The 16,448-nt window shown below is 53.3% G+C and overlaps 3 protein-coding genes across 9 annotated transcripts in view; 2 read left to right on the top strand and 1 right to left on the bottom strand.

Annotated features, from left to right (window-relative positions):
- Positions 1-7,243: 7,243 nt before the first annotated feature.
- Positions 7,244-10,040, top strand: IL25 (interleukin 25). The gene is made up of 2 exons (XM_023583505.1): positions 7,244-7,632; positions 9,785-10,040. Exons 1-2 carry the CDS (start codon positions 7,244-7,246, stop codon positions 10,038-10,040), a joined length of 645 nt encoding a protein of 214 aa, XP_023439273.1.
- Positions 10,041-10,790: 750 nt separating this feature from the next.
- CMTM5 (CKLF like MARVEL transmembrane domain containing 5) overlaps positions 10,791-16,448 on the top strand; it is a 14,889-nt gene continuing 9,231 nt past the window's right edge. For 5 of the 7 annotated variants that reach the window (XM_071214019.1, XM_071214017.1, XM_071214014.1 and 2 more), the window contains exons 1-5: positions 10,791-11,055; positions 11,344-11,578; positions 12,545-12,697; positions 13,274-13,366; positions 13,563-16,245. In XM_071214019.1, the coding sequence (XP_071070120.1) occupies positions 11,453-11,578; positions 12,545-12,697; positions 13,274-13,366; positions 13,563-13,991 (801 nt within the window). In that variant the 5' untranslated portion in view covers positions 10,791-11,055; positions 11,344-11,452 and the 3' untranslated portion in view covers positions 13,992-16,245. The remainder of the gene's footprint in view (positions 11,056-11,343; positions 11,579-12,544; positions 12,698-13,273; positions 13,367-13,562; positions 16,246-16,448) is intronic. The other 2 variants (XM_058293717.2, XM_071214018.1) reach the window with 2 other exon arrangements.
- Positions 16,222-16,448, bottom strand: part of LOC101427411 (myosin-6) — a 24,665-nt gene continuing 24,438 nt past the window's right edge. The window contains exon 37 of the mRNA XM_058293719.2: positions 16,222-16,299. Within this exon, the coding sequence (XP_058149702.1) occupies positions 16,276-16,299 (24 nt within the window). The 3' untranslated portion in view covers positions 16,222-16,275. The remainder of the gene's footprint in view (positions 16,300-16,448) is intronic.

Below are 16,448 nucleotides of genomic sequence, written 5' to 3'. Positions count from 1 at the left end.
GAGGCCTGGGACAAATACTCCCCGCCCTTCCTCCCTCCCCCATTTCACAGGCCCACACACACCCAGGCATTTCCCAGGATAGTGAGGGCGATACCTGCTCCAGCTCCTTCCTTACCCCATTGCCTGGGCACCTGTGAGGACCCCTCTTCGGAGGGGAGCTTGTGGGGGTAGATTAGAGAGAGGTTCTGGGGTGAACATGGGGATGGACAATATTGGCTCCGGGCTTGGCTCAGTGATGGGGTGCAGACCTGGGCGTGGGGCTGGGACTCCTGAACAGACCCAGACCCAGTTAGGATGGTTTAGGAACTTTCAAATTCTAGTTACTTGTGAGGGGAGAGCCCCCCCCCCCCATCAAGCTCCACTCTGGCCTGAGGTGGCCGCTAGGGAAGGCTCTTCAATCTCCTCCAGACCCCAGCCCTAAGGGAGCCAACTGCCTGGAACATGGACGTTCAGCCGCTGGGGAGTGGCTTGGTGTAGTCTCTGTCCAGGGGACTGCCAACTCAAACTGGGGCCCACGTCAGGGGGTGCAGGAAACCCTGGTGCCAAAGACAATATGTAAACTGGTATAGGGGAAATAGGTGGAGGCCAGAAAAGGCTAAGCAGGAGAGAAGCTGCTAGGACCAGGCAAGACTGGAGGCTTGGGAGATGGACAGTGAGGCAGCCCAAGGCCTGGGGAAATGTAGATGAGAAGCTCCAGAGGACAAACCAGTGGAAAAATAAGACTGTGCTTCTGGGGTCCCTGGGTATGGAATGGAGCCAGTCCAGTTTATAAGCTGTGTGACCTTGATCAAGTTATAGAACGTCACCCAGTCTTAGTTCCTCATCTATAACCATGACTCTCATGAGGAGTAACTATATAAAGTGCTGAGCATAGTGATTTTCTTCCATGGCTCTTCCTCTTCACCTTGGCTCTCCCTCCAACTTGTGCTTATATGACAACTGAAGGTGTGTTTCCTGGTGAGGGCAGGAGGAGCCTTTTCTTTCCCTTATGCCTCATCTCTGACCTCTCCCTCACCAGCAGAAGCTAAGGCGATACAAACTTGAGAGCATGCTGGGCTCCAGGTAAGGCTGAAGGAAACTCAGGTTGAGTGAGTAGCTAAGTCCCTGGATGGGTGGCAGCTGCAGGCAGCTGGGTCCTCAGATTTAGGCTCTGCCCTTGCCATGTGCAGGGGTTAGGAAGGAAGACACCCCCTCCCCCATCTGGCTTTCTGGGTCCCAGTCTTCTATTCTTGCTCCTTCCCAGCAGGATCTGACCAGCTGGTCTCTTTCTCACCCCACCCATGACTTTCTGGACTTGATTTCGTTTCTCTTGCTTCCCAAACCTTCTCAAGTGTGCACTAATTCTTTCCTGGCCTCTTCAGTCCTGGACCCCCACAACACCTGGATTGCCTGGGTTATAATCCTGGTATCAACACTGGCTGTGGCCTTGGCAAGTTACATGACTTCTTGTCCAGAAAATGGAGATAATAATGGAACCTATCTCATCAGCTTGCTGTGATGATTAAGAGTTCATCTTAAACCCTAGAAGAGTGCCTGGACCATGATGCGTAAATGTTGGATAAAAACAACTATTCTTATAATTTTGGTGCCAGCTCTGTGGGGGACACAGAATGCCAAGGACATTTGCCTGTCCTCAAGAAACTCATCCCCTAGGTCATGCTTGTATCCAGTCAATACATTCCCACTGGCCTTGGGATAGAATTCAGATGTTCTACCAGAGTTTGTAAGATCCTGTGTCATCTGGTCTGCCCACCTTTCCCCTACATCTATCCCACTCTCCCATTACCTTTTTTTTTTTTTTTTTTCCCGAACCCAGCACCTTATATGTGGTATACTGGCACTCAACCACTTAAGCTACACTGGTTCCCCCCTTGCCTTTTGCTTTCTGTCCACAGCGTCCTTTCTGGTTCTTACTCTTTTCCACCTCTGGGACTGCATGTCCTGCTCCCTTTGCCTAGAACACTCTTCCCCCAGACCCTTTCCACCATCATGTCAAATTCTGCATCCTCAGAAAGGCCTTCCTTGTTTTTCCAAGTTAAAGTTGTCCCCTCTCCCTCGCTAAAGTAACTCCTTGACTCATAGCACCATTTCATTTTCTTCATAGCTCTTTTTTCCCCCAGTTATAATGCATTTTATGGCAAATTTATTATTTTTAAAATGAACCAATATATAAAAAAAGAGGGAGTATATCCTTTTAATTTTTATTGAACTGTAGGTCTTTGGAAATCATATATGAGCATGAAGATGTGGCCAAACATAAAATCTATCAAATTGAGTGAAAAGTTGTTGACTTTAAATAGTAGTTGTGAGAATGACCAATATATATTCTTTATTAACAGCTCCTCATTCTATAGTAAAAAATAAAATAAAATAAACATCCAGTAAACATTCTTTCCTAAGGTAGTTTCCCTTGTATACCAGTGATTTATCCATTTCTTTGTATACATAAATTTGCTGAACATACCAATCAGTGGTTCTCACAATTGAAAAATAAAAGCACAAAAAAGTTTACACTCTTGTACAGGTAAATAAAAGATCACCTTGAATTAAACTAGATCTCCTTAAGGGCATAGCGTAGCTTCAGTTTCATTATCTATTACATAATTAGTTTCTTCCACACAAATATTGACATATTTGGCTTGTGCTTCAAATACTGTACGTTTGTGAAGTCCATGTCAATGCAGCTCATAATCTGAAGTCAGTGGGGGGTTCTTTACTGCTGCTGGATTTGACCTGATCATGCAGGAGAGCTTCCTCAGCACCTACTCTGGCATGGCACATCTCTGAGGCATCGTCAGAATCAGGATCCAAGCCTTCAGGGCAGGAAGTTTTAGCAGCTCTTCTCAGAGCTGAGCAATGTGCCGCTACACAGGGGGAAAAGATTACTGCTATTAGAACTGTAATCCTTGGGATTCAAACACAAGGTCATTTGAGGAAGGAATCACGTTTATTTAAAAAAAAAAAACCTTGGGAAAACGGACTTTGGCCCAGTGGTTAGGGCGTCCGTCTACCACATGGGAGGTCCGCGGTTCAAGCCCCGGGCCTCCTTGACCCGTGTGGAGCTGGCCCATGCGCAGTGCTGATGCGCGCAAGGAGTGCCGTGCCACACAGGGGTGTCCCCCGCGTAGGGGAGCCCCACGCGCAAGGAGTGCACCCATAAGGAGAGCCGCCCAGCGCGAAGGAGGGAGCAGCCTGCCGAGGAATGGGGCCGCCCACACTTCCCGTGCCGCTGACGACAACAGAAGCAGACAAAGAAACAAGACGCAGCAAAAACACACAGAAAACAGACAACCGGGGGAGGGGAGGGGAATTAAATAAATAAAAAATAAATCTTTAAAAAAAATAAAAATAAAAAAAAATAAATAAAAAACCTTAAGCATTAAACCTACAAATATTTATTGAGCACTTCCTTGTGCTAGTCACTATTACAGGCACTAGATACAGCAGTGCACAAATAGTTGATGTTACTGAAAAGTCGTGAGCAACATGCTGGCTAACTCCACCCCTGTCCCCAAACCCAGGAACAAAAAGAGCAGTAATGATAACCTATAAGACATCATATACTTTTTCAACTTAAAGACAGTAACTCCTTGACTTGTCGTATATGTTGCATCTCTACGTATTTTTCAGAAAAAGTCAATTAATTAAAATAAACTAGTATAATGTCAATTTGCAATATTAATGAATGAAAGCATGTATTTATTAGATTCTGGGCCCTATGCAAAATGTTCCACACTAATTGTTTCATCTTTGGGACCATAGCTCTTGTTACTATTGGGAATTACCTTGTTTCCTTGTTTGACATCTATCTCCTCCTAAAACATAAGCTTCACGAAGCAGGGACCCTATTGGGTTTCTCCTCCTCTGTATTCCTAGCATTTAGCATAGTGCCTGGTGCATAGAAGGTGCTCAATAAGTATTTGGTGAATGGCTGAATGAACAAGTGCAGCCATAACTATAGGGCAAAGCTGAATAAACCCAGGGCCCTTCTTGGGGCAGTACAGCCCTGGGCTGGGGGGAGGGGGTTGCAGGCTCTTTGTCCTGTTCACTCTGACTCTCTGTGAGTTGTCTCCCAGGCCAAACTGGGTTCCCCTTGAAGGCAAGTCCCTGAACCTAAGCATCTTTTTTGTCAAAGGTGATATTAAAAATATTTAGCAACCTGTACCATGATCACCTACCAATTAGATGAGATTCAAAGAGCAAACTGTGCCAGTTGTGCACCTTTTAGTTATTGCATCACACAGAGGTGGTGGCAAGGGGGTGTACTAGGAGGCTCAGAGCATCATCTATAGACTAGCAGGTGCAGAAGCATTTCACTTTTAATAACTAGTGCCCAGCCTTACATAAGGTGAGTGCAGATAGACCTCAGTAGACCCTGCTGAGTCGTGTGGCTTTCAGCATTATTTTAGGAGCTGAGGTCCAGATGAGCTCAGCTGGGTGGCTCCTTTGTGGTCCTTAGGTCACCCCGCCCCAAATCTTCTACAGCTGAGGAGGGAAGACCAGAGAGGGCCAAAGGCCAAGGGCTGGTCAGAGGCAGGGCCAGGACTTCAAGGCAGCAGGGGAGGACTTGAATGTCTTCTTGGGGAAGGGGCAGCTCAGCTTCCAAGAGCCTTTTCCAGGTCAAGGGGAGGGGGGTAAATTCCATCACACCTTCCCTGATAGGCACTAATCTCTCTTCCCATGAGGGTGGAACTGGGAATCCCAGCCAGCCCTCTCTGACCGTTAGGTCAAGCATAGGCTGCTGGGGATACATTGGGAGGGTACACTTGGGACGTCAGATGCTTAGCAAACTTTGCTTTGCACCCACCTGCAGCATTCTTCTCACTGCCATCTCCATCTCCCTACACCCCCAAGGATTCCTTGGAAGTTGAAGTGACTCAGGAATTCCAAAACCAGTCACTCCAGGTGGAAAATGTTTCTCATGGCAGGAGTCCAACAAAGCTGCTACCAAGATAAGAGTAGAGGCTGAGCAAATAGGATGAGGTGGGAATGTGTGGCCCAGAGCACAGGTTCTCAGGTCAAGCCAGGTCAAGCCCTGCTTGGAGGGGCCTTTCCTCTGTCTTTCAGGGGTTTCCTCAGAGGAGGGCCTGGTACAGAGGTGCAGGGCACTCCAGAAGGCTCTTCTCAAGGGCAATGTCCCCAGCAACCCAGTCTGGGTCCTTTTTGCCCTGTCAGCAAGTGAAACAAGTAGCTGGGATCACTTCCAGTCCCTTTGAGCAACCCCTCCTGGCTGGGGGCCAAGATTGGGAGATCTGGGTCAAGGTCAGGCTCCAGTTCTGCTCCCTTGGCCCCAGGGTTCTGATTGGTTTGGTTCAGGTTGGGGAAGAAGGGACCCACAGGAATCCTGCTCTTCTGAAAGAGCACTGCCTCCTAAAAGTCTGTTCTGGGGGTGGGGGTTGCTCAGGAGCACCAGAAGCCACCCTGGGGACCATGCCTTAGACACTGGGGAGAAGGAAGCTGGAGCAGGGAATCTCAGCAACCAGGGCTGAATGCCTAAGTGGGCAGGAATGCTTGGTGGTCTCAGGCAGGTTCAGGTGAGACCTGTCCTAACTCAAGCTCAGGCAAGTAGCAAAGCATTTACTGTGGGGGGTCCCCTTCCATTTGTAGCCAACCATGGGGCAGCCCAGTGTGGCACCTCCAAGCCAGGGGCTTGGATTTGGAATTGGTTAGGGCTGGATCTGAAAACCACCCCTGCCTCTGCCTAACCTTGGGTAGGTTACTGAATTTCTTTGGGTCTCAGTTTCCTCATCTGTGATATGGGGATAACAGTTTCCATCTCATGGCTTTATGATAAGGATTAAATGAGATGATGCATTTACGGGCTTAGCACTCCCGGCATATGAGAGTGCCCAGGAGCTGAGGCCAGCAGTGCAGGGAAGGGAGAGGATGTCTGGGAGCACAGCGGCAGAGGGTGGGGCAAGGGGAACAGCTGATGCTGTTCCTCGCCTCATTGCTTTTCTTAAGTGCCCCTGCCTTCTCAGCCACCACCACCTGTTTCGCCTAAGAGTCCCCCCACCCCCCAGTTCCAGATCCCCAAGAAGCTTCCCCCAATTCTCCAGAATGCCCCCTGACCTCATCACTCCTCTGCTTTGGGGCTGCTTCACCCTGAAGCATTTGATAGGATTCCCCTTTCACTCAGCAGTTAAGTTATCCCTCGTTGGTTCTTTATGTTTATTTTCTGAGTCCTTGGTTACCGGATGAGTATTTTCTAAGGGAAAGCACATGCAAATCAGAAGACATCATTCTAGGACAATGTCTGTATATGAGTATGTTGGGGTGGGGGGAGGTCGTGGGTGTGGGGGGTAAAGGGGGGCCCTTGGAGAAAATAGGCCTGCAAGGAAGTAGGCTCTGGCCACTCTCAGAATAGTGCCCCCCATTCTGAGCCGACTCTAGGACTCTGTGTCTTTAGAGTCAGGCCAAGCTTTGAGCCTTCCCAGAGCACATATACTGCCTCCTGGCCCACAGTGGCTGGTGGAGCTGTGGAGGCTAAGACTGGGTGGGCTCGCTCTGTGGCTTGAGAACAACAGCTATCCCTGTCATAGTCCTTCCCAAAGTCCTGTGAGTGGGAATGGGGACAGGCAGGTCCCTGGAGCTGGGCCTCTTATTGGATCTTTAGGTGGTGCTGTCACTGCGCTCGTCCTCCTCCTTGCGTTACCCTCTCATTGGTGCAATGGGAACAGTCACCACTGCTTCCATCAGTTCCTGCACATTCAGCTGACAAACTAATGTAGTCAGGGACTTCCTGGCAATCCTTTGGGGTTAGGCCAGTATCTCTGTCCCAGGGGAGGGGGCCAGGGAAAGCCTGGGAATAGGGGTGGCCACTGAAGAGGGTGAGGGAAAGTTGGAGGGGATAATGGACAATGGGGGAGAGGTCCTAGATGATGGGGGGTCCTAGAAAATGAAGAAGGGGGTCAGGGAACAAAAGCAAAGTTTACTCACTAGGTTACCAGGCTATTTAATGATCATCACAACTTCCGTTAGTATAGTGTTTTCAGCAGCTTTTGGAAACAATTTCAAGTTTTTTAATCTCTAGTCACTCCCTCCAAAAGGTAGTGGAAATAAATTTGAATAAACAAAACAGGTTTGCTCAAAACAAGACTATTAAATGCCCTAGCCAGTCTGCTTCCACCAGGCCTTGCCCGGCAGTGCAGGACCTGGAGGCAGAGTGAACTGCATCCAGCATGTACCAGGTGAGAGTGCTGAGGGCTGACAGAGCTCGGGACTGGGCAGGAAAGCAGCAGAGATGCCGCTGAGGGTGGAGGCAGGTCGGGCACCCTGGTTTGGGACTGCGGGCCAAAAGAAGCTTCAAACCAGGATTTTGGGGGGGTCGGGGGACAGCTGGGGGAGTGGCTCGGGTGGGAGGGTCCCAAATGAGGTGAGAGCAGCTCTCTCCCTGGCCTTTTTACAGGTGGTTGCCTTTCTGGTGATGGTCATGGGGACCTACAGCCGTCAGCCCAGCTGCTGCTCCAGCAAAGGGCAGGACCCCTCTGGCGAGTGGCTCAAGTGGAACACTGTGCCGTCTTCCCCGGAGGCTACTAGTGTCACCCACCACCTCACCCACCACCCAGAGTCCTGCCGGGCCACTGAGGACGGACCTCTCCACAGCAGGGCCATCTCCCCCTGGAGATACGAGTGAGTGTGCTGTCTCCCACTTCTAATGAGTGTGCCTGCCAGGGTGTGTGTGACAGGGCAGGGAGTTCCACCCAAGTCCAGCCCACCTTCTCCCCTTTTAATGTCAGAAAGCCTACCTCGTTTCAGGAGTTCAACATGGCCTGGATTAGAAACCTTTCTCTGACCCTTATTGGGTGACCTTGGGCCAATTACTCAAGGTTTCAAAGCTCAGTTTTTTTTCCATCTGTGTAATGGGGATAATACCCTATAGGCTAATGTGCAGCTCAAATGACAAAGTCTGTACTTAGTCCAGGGAAAGCTGATTCTCTCCTTTTCTTATCCCTATAGTGGGCACGTTTTTATAACTAATGTATTAGGGAATAACGGTATGATACAGGCACAGAGTATCCCAGTACCAAAAGCTCTGAGCCATGGGGGAGGAGAGAGGGAAGAGGATTACAAGCATACTAAGATATTGAAATCCTCAGCCCTTGGGGTCAGCTGGATAGCTGGGGCCCCAGGCTGGTTATCGTTGATCATGAGTGGTTTTATTTTTCCACTCAGTGTGCTGCACAACTATTATCATTTTCTATTTATGCTATGATGTGAAAAACATTAGGAAGCACTGAAATAGGGACAATGAAGTAAAATATTAAAAATTAGGGTGGAGCAGGTGTGGCTCAAGCAGTTGAGCGCCTGCTTCCCACATAGGAGGTCTTGGTTCGGTTCCCGGTGCCTCCTAAAAAATGACTTTCTGTTTTTACACAAACAACAAGCAAATGAATAAAAACACCAACTCAGGGGAGCCAATATGGCTCAGTGGTTGAGCACCAGCTTCCCATGCATGAGGTCCCAGGTTCAAACTCCGGCACTGGTACCTTAAAAAAAAAAAATTAGGATCCCAAACATTTATCTTCTGTTTTGTGTCTTCTTCAGGTATCTGTGTTCCCACTCCCTGTAAGTCTACTTCTGGCTTAGACTTGGCTTTGAAGGTGAATGGAGATGTTCAGTGTGTGTGTGTGGGGTGGGGGGTGGGGGTCAGCTTTTGTTGGAATTAGATCCAGGGTGGAGGCTTTAGGTCATTATGTTCTGGAGAAGGCTCAGAAGGCTAGCCGGGTTCTGGCCCAAATGCAAAGGAAGGGAATCTCTTAGTGGAGCCCGGGTGCCAGATGGCTGTCTCAGCTAGATTCCAGATGCCTTACTGGAAGGCTGTAAACTCCTGCTAACCACTAGACTGGCCTTTCCCAAAAGGTATTCTGTACAATGCTAGTCCCACCAGCAGCTCCTGAGAAAAAAGATGACAATTTCAAATAAGTTCAGGAAAGGCCGCTCTAGCCCACAGTACATTAAGAGCTTCAGGAAGTCCACAGAAAAGAAACTGTTTAATCCAGTGTTCTCCAGGCTCACTTGGAACCGTTTTCTTGTGGAGTACTCATTAGGGAATCCACTTCGGGAAATGCAGTGCTAGCGGAGCAGCAGTTTGCCAGGGCTTGTCTGTGTGGGGAATGGTCCCACAGTTCAGGGGCTGTTTTCTGCTGGGATGCTGGAGTCCTGGGCTTTTGGAGCATCCAGCTTTCCAGTAATTTACAAGTCGTCTTTTTAAAAAAAATTTTGGCTAGATAAGTAAATTCATCCTTAATTAAAATAAGTAAATAACCTTGCCATGCACCCTTACATGTACTTATAATATATGCATGGGCAGAGTCTAGAAGGCTGTGCAAGACATGCTAAGAGTGTCTTCCTCTGGGGAGCAACACTGGTGGAGAAAGAGACAGTCTTCACTTTATATTCTTTTACACTTGGATTTAAGAGCAGTTTTTACTATTATAATTAAACAAACACATACAAATGTAATAGCAATTACAAAAAGAAATCTCACGCTAAAGCTCAGTGTATATGTCAGATGGGGCAGAGCCCGCTTGCCTTCTCCTGCCTCCCTAAAGTCCTGGCCCAGTTGGAAAACCATTCTCATTTACAACCAGGGGAGTCCCAGAGAGGAGGAGGGTGACTGGCTCAAAGTCACACAGCAGGTTGGCACCAGAGCTAGGGCTAGAGGCCAGGCCACCCACCACACCATTTCCTTCCTCTAACTTCGCACCGCTAGGCGGGCCCCTTACTGCTCCTGGCCCACCCGAAGCCTTTTCTCAGGGCCTGATGCGTGCCATCCCCACAGGTTGGACAGGGACTTGAACCGGCTCCCTCAGGACCTGTACCACGCCCGTTGCCTGTGTCCACACTGCGTCAGCCTGCAGACGGGCTCGGACATGGACCCCCTGGGCAACTCGGAGCTGCTCTACCACAACCAGACTGTCTTCTACCGGCGGCAGTGTGCCAGCGACCAGGGTGCCCCCATTGGTTACTGCCTGGAGCGCAGGCTCTACCGCGTCTCCTTGGCTTGCGTGTGTGTGCGGCCACGTGTAATGGCCTAGCCCGGCCTGCCTGTGGCTGGTCCCGTGTCGGGAACACTGGGGCTGGGCAAGCCGAGGGCCGCACAGCCCGACCGACGCGGTGGGCCAGGTTGTCCGAATGCTTGGCTCCTCCAGAGCACCACCTGGAGCAGCAGGATCCTGGGACAGGATGGGGGTTTGGGGGCCGGGGCACCCGCACTCTTTGGAGTGGGTGAAGTGAGGGAGTGGCTGCTGCCCTGGCCGCTGAAAGCTGGTGTGGGGAAAGGTCTTCAAAGCTCAGCGCCCCGAGGCTACCACTCCTGTCTGCTCTCCACCCCACCTGCCTCCGTGCAGCACCCGCACTTTCTTGACGTTTCCCCTCCGCCATTGGGGAGCCTCCCCCATTACTGTTCACTCGTTCGTATGTTCATTCGCTCATTCATTCCTCAAACACTCAGTGAGCGTCCCCTTTGCACACATCGCAGCACAGTTACTAATCTTTTGACCCGGATGATTCTGAGGAGGAGGTTGTTAATGGGCACGGAGAGACTTCTCCAAATAAATAATCTGTTTTTAAAAGTGGCCTAATTTGTCTTTGCATCCCTGATACCTGAACACCTTGTGGCCCCCCAGCTTGGTCCCTCCCCAGCCCTCACCTAGCCAGCCCCCTCCGCGCCCCCCCCCCCTCCCCCCGCCTTCCGCTGTGCCCTCCCAGCCCTGGCCCTCTGCTTCCCTGGCCCACTCCTGAACGCCAGGGTGGGGGTCAGGCTGCCCTCCCGGCTTGCTGGAGACACAGAGGTCCATTGAGGCACTGCGGCAGGCACACAGCATCCCCTTGTCCCCCCAACAATCCGCCTTTGTCCTCTGGTCCTGGCTGCTACAGCTCGGTCCAAGGGAGGGTGCTGCCTGGGCCGGGCTCCAGCTCCCATCCTCCCTAAAAGGAAAGGGGAGAAAGGGGGGGCCAAGGAAGAGGAAAGGGGGCCACAAACTTCTCCAGGCTTGGGTCCTTGAAGGGCTCCGGGTCGCGCCCTGTTTCTCGGCTCACCTGCTCCTCCGGGTTTGTCTGCCCACCTCCTCCTCTCCCGCACCCTCCCCCTCCCCCCTCCCCCCTTCTCCCCTTCTCCCCTTCTCCAGGTTGAGCCGCTGTGAGTAAGGGGAGGGCTTAGCTTCTCCCCCGCCCACCCGGCCCCCTACGCCCACTGTGCCTCCCAGGGGGCCGGTGCAGGCACCAGTGGGGGTGGGGGAGGCACTCCGGGCGACTGGGGGGAACCCACCCGACGAGCCTCCCTAGGCTGCCGCCTCTTCCTGGGGCCCCTGAGGAGCGGCCTCTTGGCTTCTCTTCCAGGCTCCTCACAGTGCCTTCTCGCTCCTGTCTGCTGCCCCAACCTGCCTGGCTTCTGCTTCCCTGTCGCTGCTGGTGAAGGGGTGCCGTGCCCGGGGAGGGCCCCACGGAGATGTTCAGTGCTCGGGACCACCAGGACCGGCCCCCTGAAGAGGGGGCAGCTGCAGGGCTCCAGGGCTTCGCCGTGGACAAGACCTTCCTCTCTTCCCTCAGAGGCATCCTGCTGGAAACTGAGCTGGTAACAGCCGCCTCCCCAGCCCAGTGCTCCCTCTCTCCCATCCCTGGCTGCCTGGCCCAGCCCTGTGCCGGAGCCTCTCCCAGGCTCGTCCCCAACAGCTTTCCTTCCCAGCTTTCTGAACACCCCCTCCCCCCTTCCCCCTCCCCAGCCCTGCCTTCTGGCCCCCTCCCCATCTGGAGGCAGTTGCAGCAGGAGAGACTGAAGTTAGACTAATTCTGGGACATTGAGGGGATGTGAGACCCAGGGATGGGACAGGGATCTGGACTGCTGGCCTGTCTTTCCCTGGGCTCTAAGATGGCCACTTCTTGGCATGTCCAAGAACTCCAGCTATCAAAAAGGGCAGATTTCCTGCAGCCCCACTTTATCTGTTGTCTACTTCTCATGAAAACTTTTCAGGAAAGGATCTTCTCCTGGTCACTAAGCAAGATCTTAGTGTAAACTTAAGTTCTCTGCACATATGCCATCCTGTATTCCCAGAGCTGAAGACTCTTAGTGATGAGTCCACTAAGCCTTTCCCCTTGGCAGGATCAAAGGCTCTGTCTGGTCCTTCTTGGAGGAATTTTAGGCATCTGGAGTGGGCAAACTATTATGGGGCAGGGGATGCCTCCTGGGACCCAGGGCTGCGCTGGGCCCAGCGCTTGTGAGTTACCATCTGAATGGTGCCTCCCAGCATTGCGCACTTGGCCGTTCTGCTGACTGCTAGGGCTGCTGAAATCCTTGGGCAGGGAGTAGCCTGGCCTGGCAGTGGGAGGCTAGAGACTGCCCTCCATGGGCGGGTGCCCTGGAATGGTGGATCCTGCCACTGGGAAGGAGGTAGGATGGGGTGGGGACATTTGCTGGAGTTCTTGCTTCTCCTCTCCAAGGACGGGTGGTGAGCGCTAGCCTGCGGGGGCTCCCAGCCTGCGGGGGCTCCCAGCCTGTGGGCTTGTGTCTCCTTCCTGGCCAGTTCCACGTTTGGTCCTGCAGGCCCTGACCTTCATCATCTTTATCTGCTTCACGGCCTCCATCTCTGCCTACATGGCCGCGGCCCTGCTTGAGTTCTTCATCACACTCGCCTTCCTCTTCCTCTACGCCACCCAGTACTACCGGCGCTTCGATCGGCTCAACTGGCCCTGTCTGGTGAGGAACCTGCCTCTCCCACCCCGTCCTGGTTCCTTCCTTCTCTGAACGCTGAGGTTTCCTTTCCTCTCCCAGGCTCCCTCCTTTTCCTGGGCCTGGTGAAGGTGGGGCCCTGCTCCCACATCCCAGCTTTTCTTTGCCTGATGCTGCTGCGCCTCTAACTCAAAAACCATGCTGATCTCACGATTACAAGGGTTGCCAACCACAAGGAGCTCGCACATCCCTTATCTGCTCTCCCACTCACCAACGGTCCAGCCCCAGTGCTATGTCAGTCCTGCCCACTTACAAGTCCTGGCTGGGGGCAACAGCGATTGTCCCTGGGCTCCAGCCACTGGGCCAGATCAGCGGCACCTCCCACCCAGACCCCTGGCTTCTTGTCCTGGGTAGCTCTGGATTCATTCATAGCATACATTCCCTGTGTAGCGGTGTGTGCTTTATCTGGAAAGTGCCTTGTTTTGTGTGTGCAGGGGTAGCCCCTTGTAAACCTGCTGACAAGCCTGGAAAAACCTCAGGGTGGGTGCCCCAGCCCGCTGACCTTCACTTTGACCCTGTGCCCGTGATTCCCCCCCCCCCCAGGACTTCCTCCGCTGTGTCAGCGCCATCGTCATCTTCCTGGTGGTCTCCTTTGCTGCTGTGACCTCCCGGGATGGAGCTGCCATTGCTGCTTTTGTGAGTCCAGTCCTGTAGGGCTCTCCAGCCCCCAGGACCCCTGGCTGTTGGCTATACACTTTCTGTGCCTCCCCTCCCCAAGCCCCGAGCCAAAGTCAGTATCCAGGGTTGTGGCTCACACCGTGTTCCCTACCACCCACCTCCCTCTTCCCAAATCTGCCGGCCTTGGTGTGCCATCCCTGCTCCGACCCCACAGGTTTTTGGCATCATCCTGGTTTCCGTTTTTGCTTATGATGCCTTCAAGATCTACCAGACAGAGCTGGGGCCCAGGGCCACCCAGGGTGAGTGTCAGTGCTCTGGGAGAGGAAACGCCCACCCCACCCCACCCCCACCCCAGTCCCATCTACCCCGTCCTGACTCTCCCTCCCCTGCCCGGCTCCATCTTCACAGGAGACCAGCAGTGACCCCTGGGGTTCCCCGGCTCCCCAGGCCCACCCAGACAAAGGGGACAGTGGAGCCCAGACACATCTCCTTTGGCTTCACTAGACCCCCTGCCTACCATCCCCACGCCCCACCCCAGGCCTTCAGAGATGAAGCCTGGCCTGAGAAGGCCCCAGGACTCGTCGGTGCGGCCTGGCCCTCTAGGATCTGGCTCCTGACGAAGCTCCAGCCGGGGTGGGGGTAGGAGGGTTTCATGGAGGATGGAGGGGAGAAAGCTGAGCCCCAGGTTCTTCCCAAATTAAAAGATTCAAATCCTGCTGGCTAGTCTTTGTCTTTCCCAGATATGAGGCCTATCTGGAATGTCAAGCTATATTCATGGAAATGGTGCCAGCAGCAGGTCACAGTCCCTCTCTGGGACGCGGTCTGGGCCATGAGGTGGTGGGGGATAGAATGAAGATGCGGGAGACATTGTCCAAGACAAAACTTCTCCGCCACGGGTCTCCGTGGGCAAGGCCACTTTGTGGTGTGCCTGGTGGCTGGGCACCTGGACTTCTGTGTCTAGGAAGGCACAAGCCTTCCTGATGCCAGTGCCCGCCTGCCCTACCTGTGCACACAGGTTTGTTAGTGGGCTGAGGAGACAGTGTGTGTAGAGCTCCCCCTCGTGGTGTGTGAAGAACGCGGCTGGTAGGCTACAGATGAGGGGTCAGTCTGTGAGGTTAGATGAGGGCAGATTCCCCAAATGTTGGTTCTGGAAGAGCTCTTAGACAGCATCTGGTCCAATGCCCTCATTCTACATAAGAGATAACTGAGGTCCCATCAGGGCAAGTGATTTTTAAATTTGTCACCTAGCTCCCCTGCCCCTAACACGTGTTCTGGATATTGTACTGAGTCCCCACTGTAGCTCAGAAAAAAAATCCCCCGGCCCCTACCTCCCTCCACCAGCAGACTCACCTTCCCAGCCTGCTAGCTTTTCAGCAAATATTTCCTGAGCATCTCCTGTGTATAGACATGTACTGGGCACCGGAGATTCAGAGGTGACAGCCAGGCTTGTCTTTGAGAGCACACAGGCCAGACAAGGAGAGCGACTGGTAAAGGGCAATAGTGGTTCCCCAGGATGAAGCCAGGGGAGAGCTGGGTTCAGAGAGAGTCCAGGGCAGGCCCTGCTGTGGCCGAAGATAGACAGTGCCGCCAGACAGCCCTGCCCAGCCCCGCACAGCCCAGCACAGTCTAGCTCAGTGCGTCCATCCAAGCTGACTTGTCCTTCCTTCTCTCTGATCCTTGCTTGTTTCTGCCCTGAAAGACCCTTCCTTCATCTTCCTTGGTGCTCCTTCCAGGCACAGCTCCAGCCTCCAAACCCTGCCTGAGCCCTGGAACGCTGCGCTGGTGCTCTGCTACCTGGTGAAAAGCGCTCCTCCCTTGCTCTGACTTTTCCTCCCTCCCGCTCCCTGCTCTCCTATACTCACGTCCTGACTCCTGACCAGGGCCAGCAGCCTCTCCAGGGCGAGAAGCAGTGGGCCTTGATTTTCTGGTCTCTGCTCACAGATCTCAGGCCTTCCTGTACATCCCGTTCTCAAGACCAGTTGACTGCCCTGGGAGGTGGGCGTGGGCAAGGGCTCTGAGGCAGGCTAGGAAAGGCCTGGCTAGGGGGTCAGGGTGAAGGGACGACAAGGAAGGCTGGAGAGCCTGGCCTTAGGGCCCAGCCCAGGGGTGGGAACTGCCTGGGCAGAATGGGTTCCGGACCAGCCCTGTCCACTGAGCAGCTTCGTGACCTGGGTCAGACTGCACCTGCCAGGAGCTTGGAGTGAGAGGAAGTGCCTCTGTGGCTGTGGACTGCACGTGCACCTGGGCTTGTTTCTGCCTGTGTGAAGGCCAAATCACTTCCTGTGAAGCCCGGGTTTGGACCACGCCATGCATGGGTTCGGGCTTAGTCATCTATAGCCAGAGCCTCAGGGTGCCCTTTGGGGAAGCAGTGACCCCCAGAGCCTGGGATGACAGGGAGGGGGACTCACAGGTCAGTTCCTGGCCCACCCCCTATCCCTGCACCTCCTTCCCCAGCTGGCTCTGAGGCTCTCCTGACATCAGTGGGAAATTCACTTTGGAGGGAGTACACATTTAAGCCTGCAGCCTCAGGGATGGCATAGGCGGAGGGTGCTGGCTTCAGCTTCGTCACCAAAATTCTGCCTCCCAGCACCTACAGTTGGCTCACCCTTCTGGTGCCTTTGCTTTCTTTACTTCTGAAGTATCTCCCCCCTCCTCTCTTGCATGGTGGATTGAGCAGAAGGGGGGACCCCAAGGGGCGTCCATGGCTAAGTCTGCCTAAGACAGGACACCTCCTTTCCCTGGGCCTCGGTTCCCCCTGCAGATGTGGTTTCTGCAGCTCTGATTCTGGGGCTGGGGGCCCCCTATTCTTGGGCCACCAGTCCCCCTGCTCCAGGATGGATGGTTGGCGGGAAGCACAGAGGGACTCGGGCAGGATCGGGCATTCATCTTTATTACAGGTGAGCAGTAACGAGGTTCCTGAGGTGCCTTCACTCCTCATCATGCATTTTTTGCTGAGAAAGAAATAAGAGGGGTGAGGGGAGATGACAAGGGGGGAAGGGCATGAGAGGAACCCCTAGGGCTTTCAGGTTCGGGCCTGGGTGGGAGAGGTTAGGGCTCAGGGATCTTGGGTTCCCACGCTAGGGGCTCCTTGTGGTTTAGA

This window comes from Dasypus novemcinctus, chromosome 3 (assembly GCF_030445035.2).
Source record: "Dasypus novemcinctus isolate mDasNov1 chromosome 3, mDasNov1.1.hap2, whole genome shotgun sequence".
In the NCBI taxonomy this organism is placed as follows: Eukaryota; Metazoa; Chordata; class Mammalia; order Cingulata; family Dasypodidae; genus Dasypus; species Dasypus novemcinctus.
This window is presented reverse-complemented; position numbering and strand designations above follow the sequence as displayed.

Excerpts from the sequence above, each read along its gene's own strand:
- IL25 (XM_023583505.1), top strand. The coding sequence starts at position 7,244 with ATGCCGCTGAGGGTGGAGGCAGGTCGGGCACCCTGGTTTGGGACTGCG. Across the intron at positions 7,633-9,784 it reads ATCTCCCCCTGGAGATACGA|GTTGGACAGGGACTTGAACC; the intron begins GTGAGTGTGCTG and ends CCATCCCCACAG.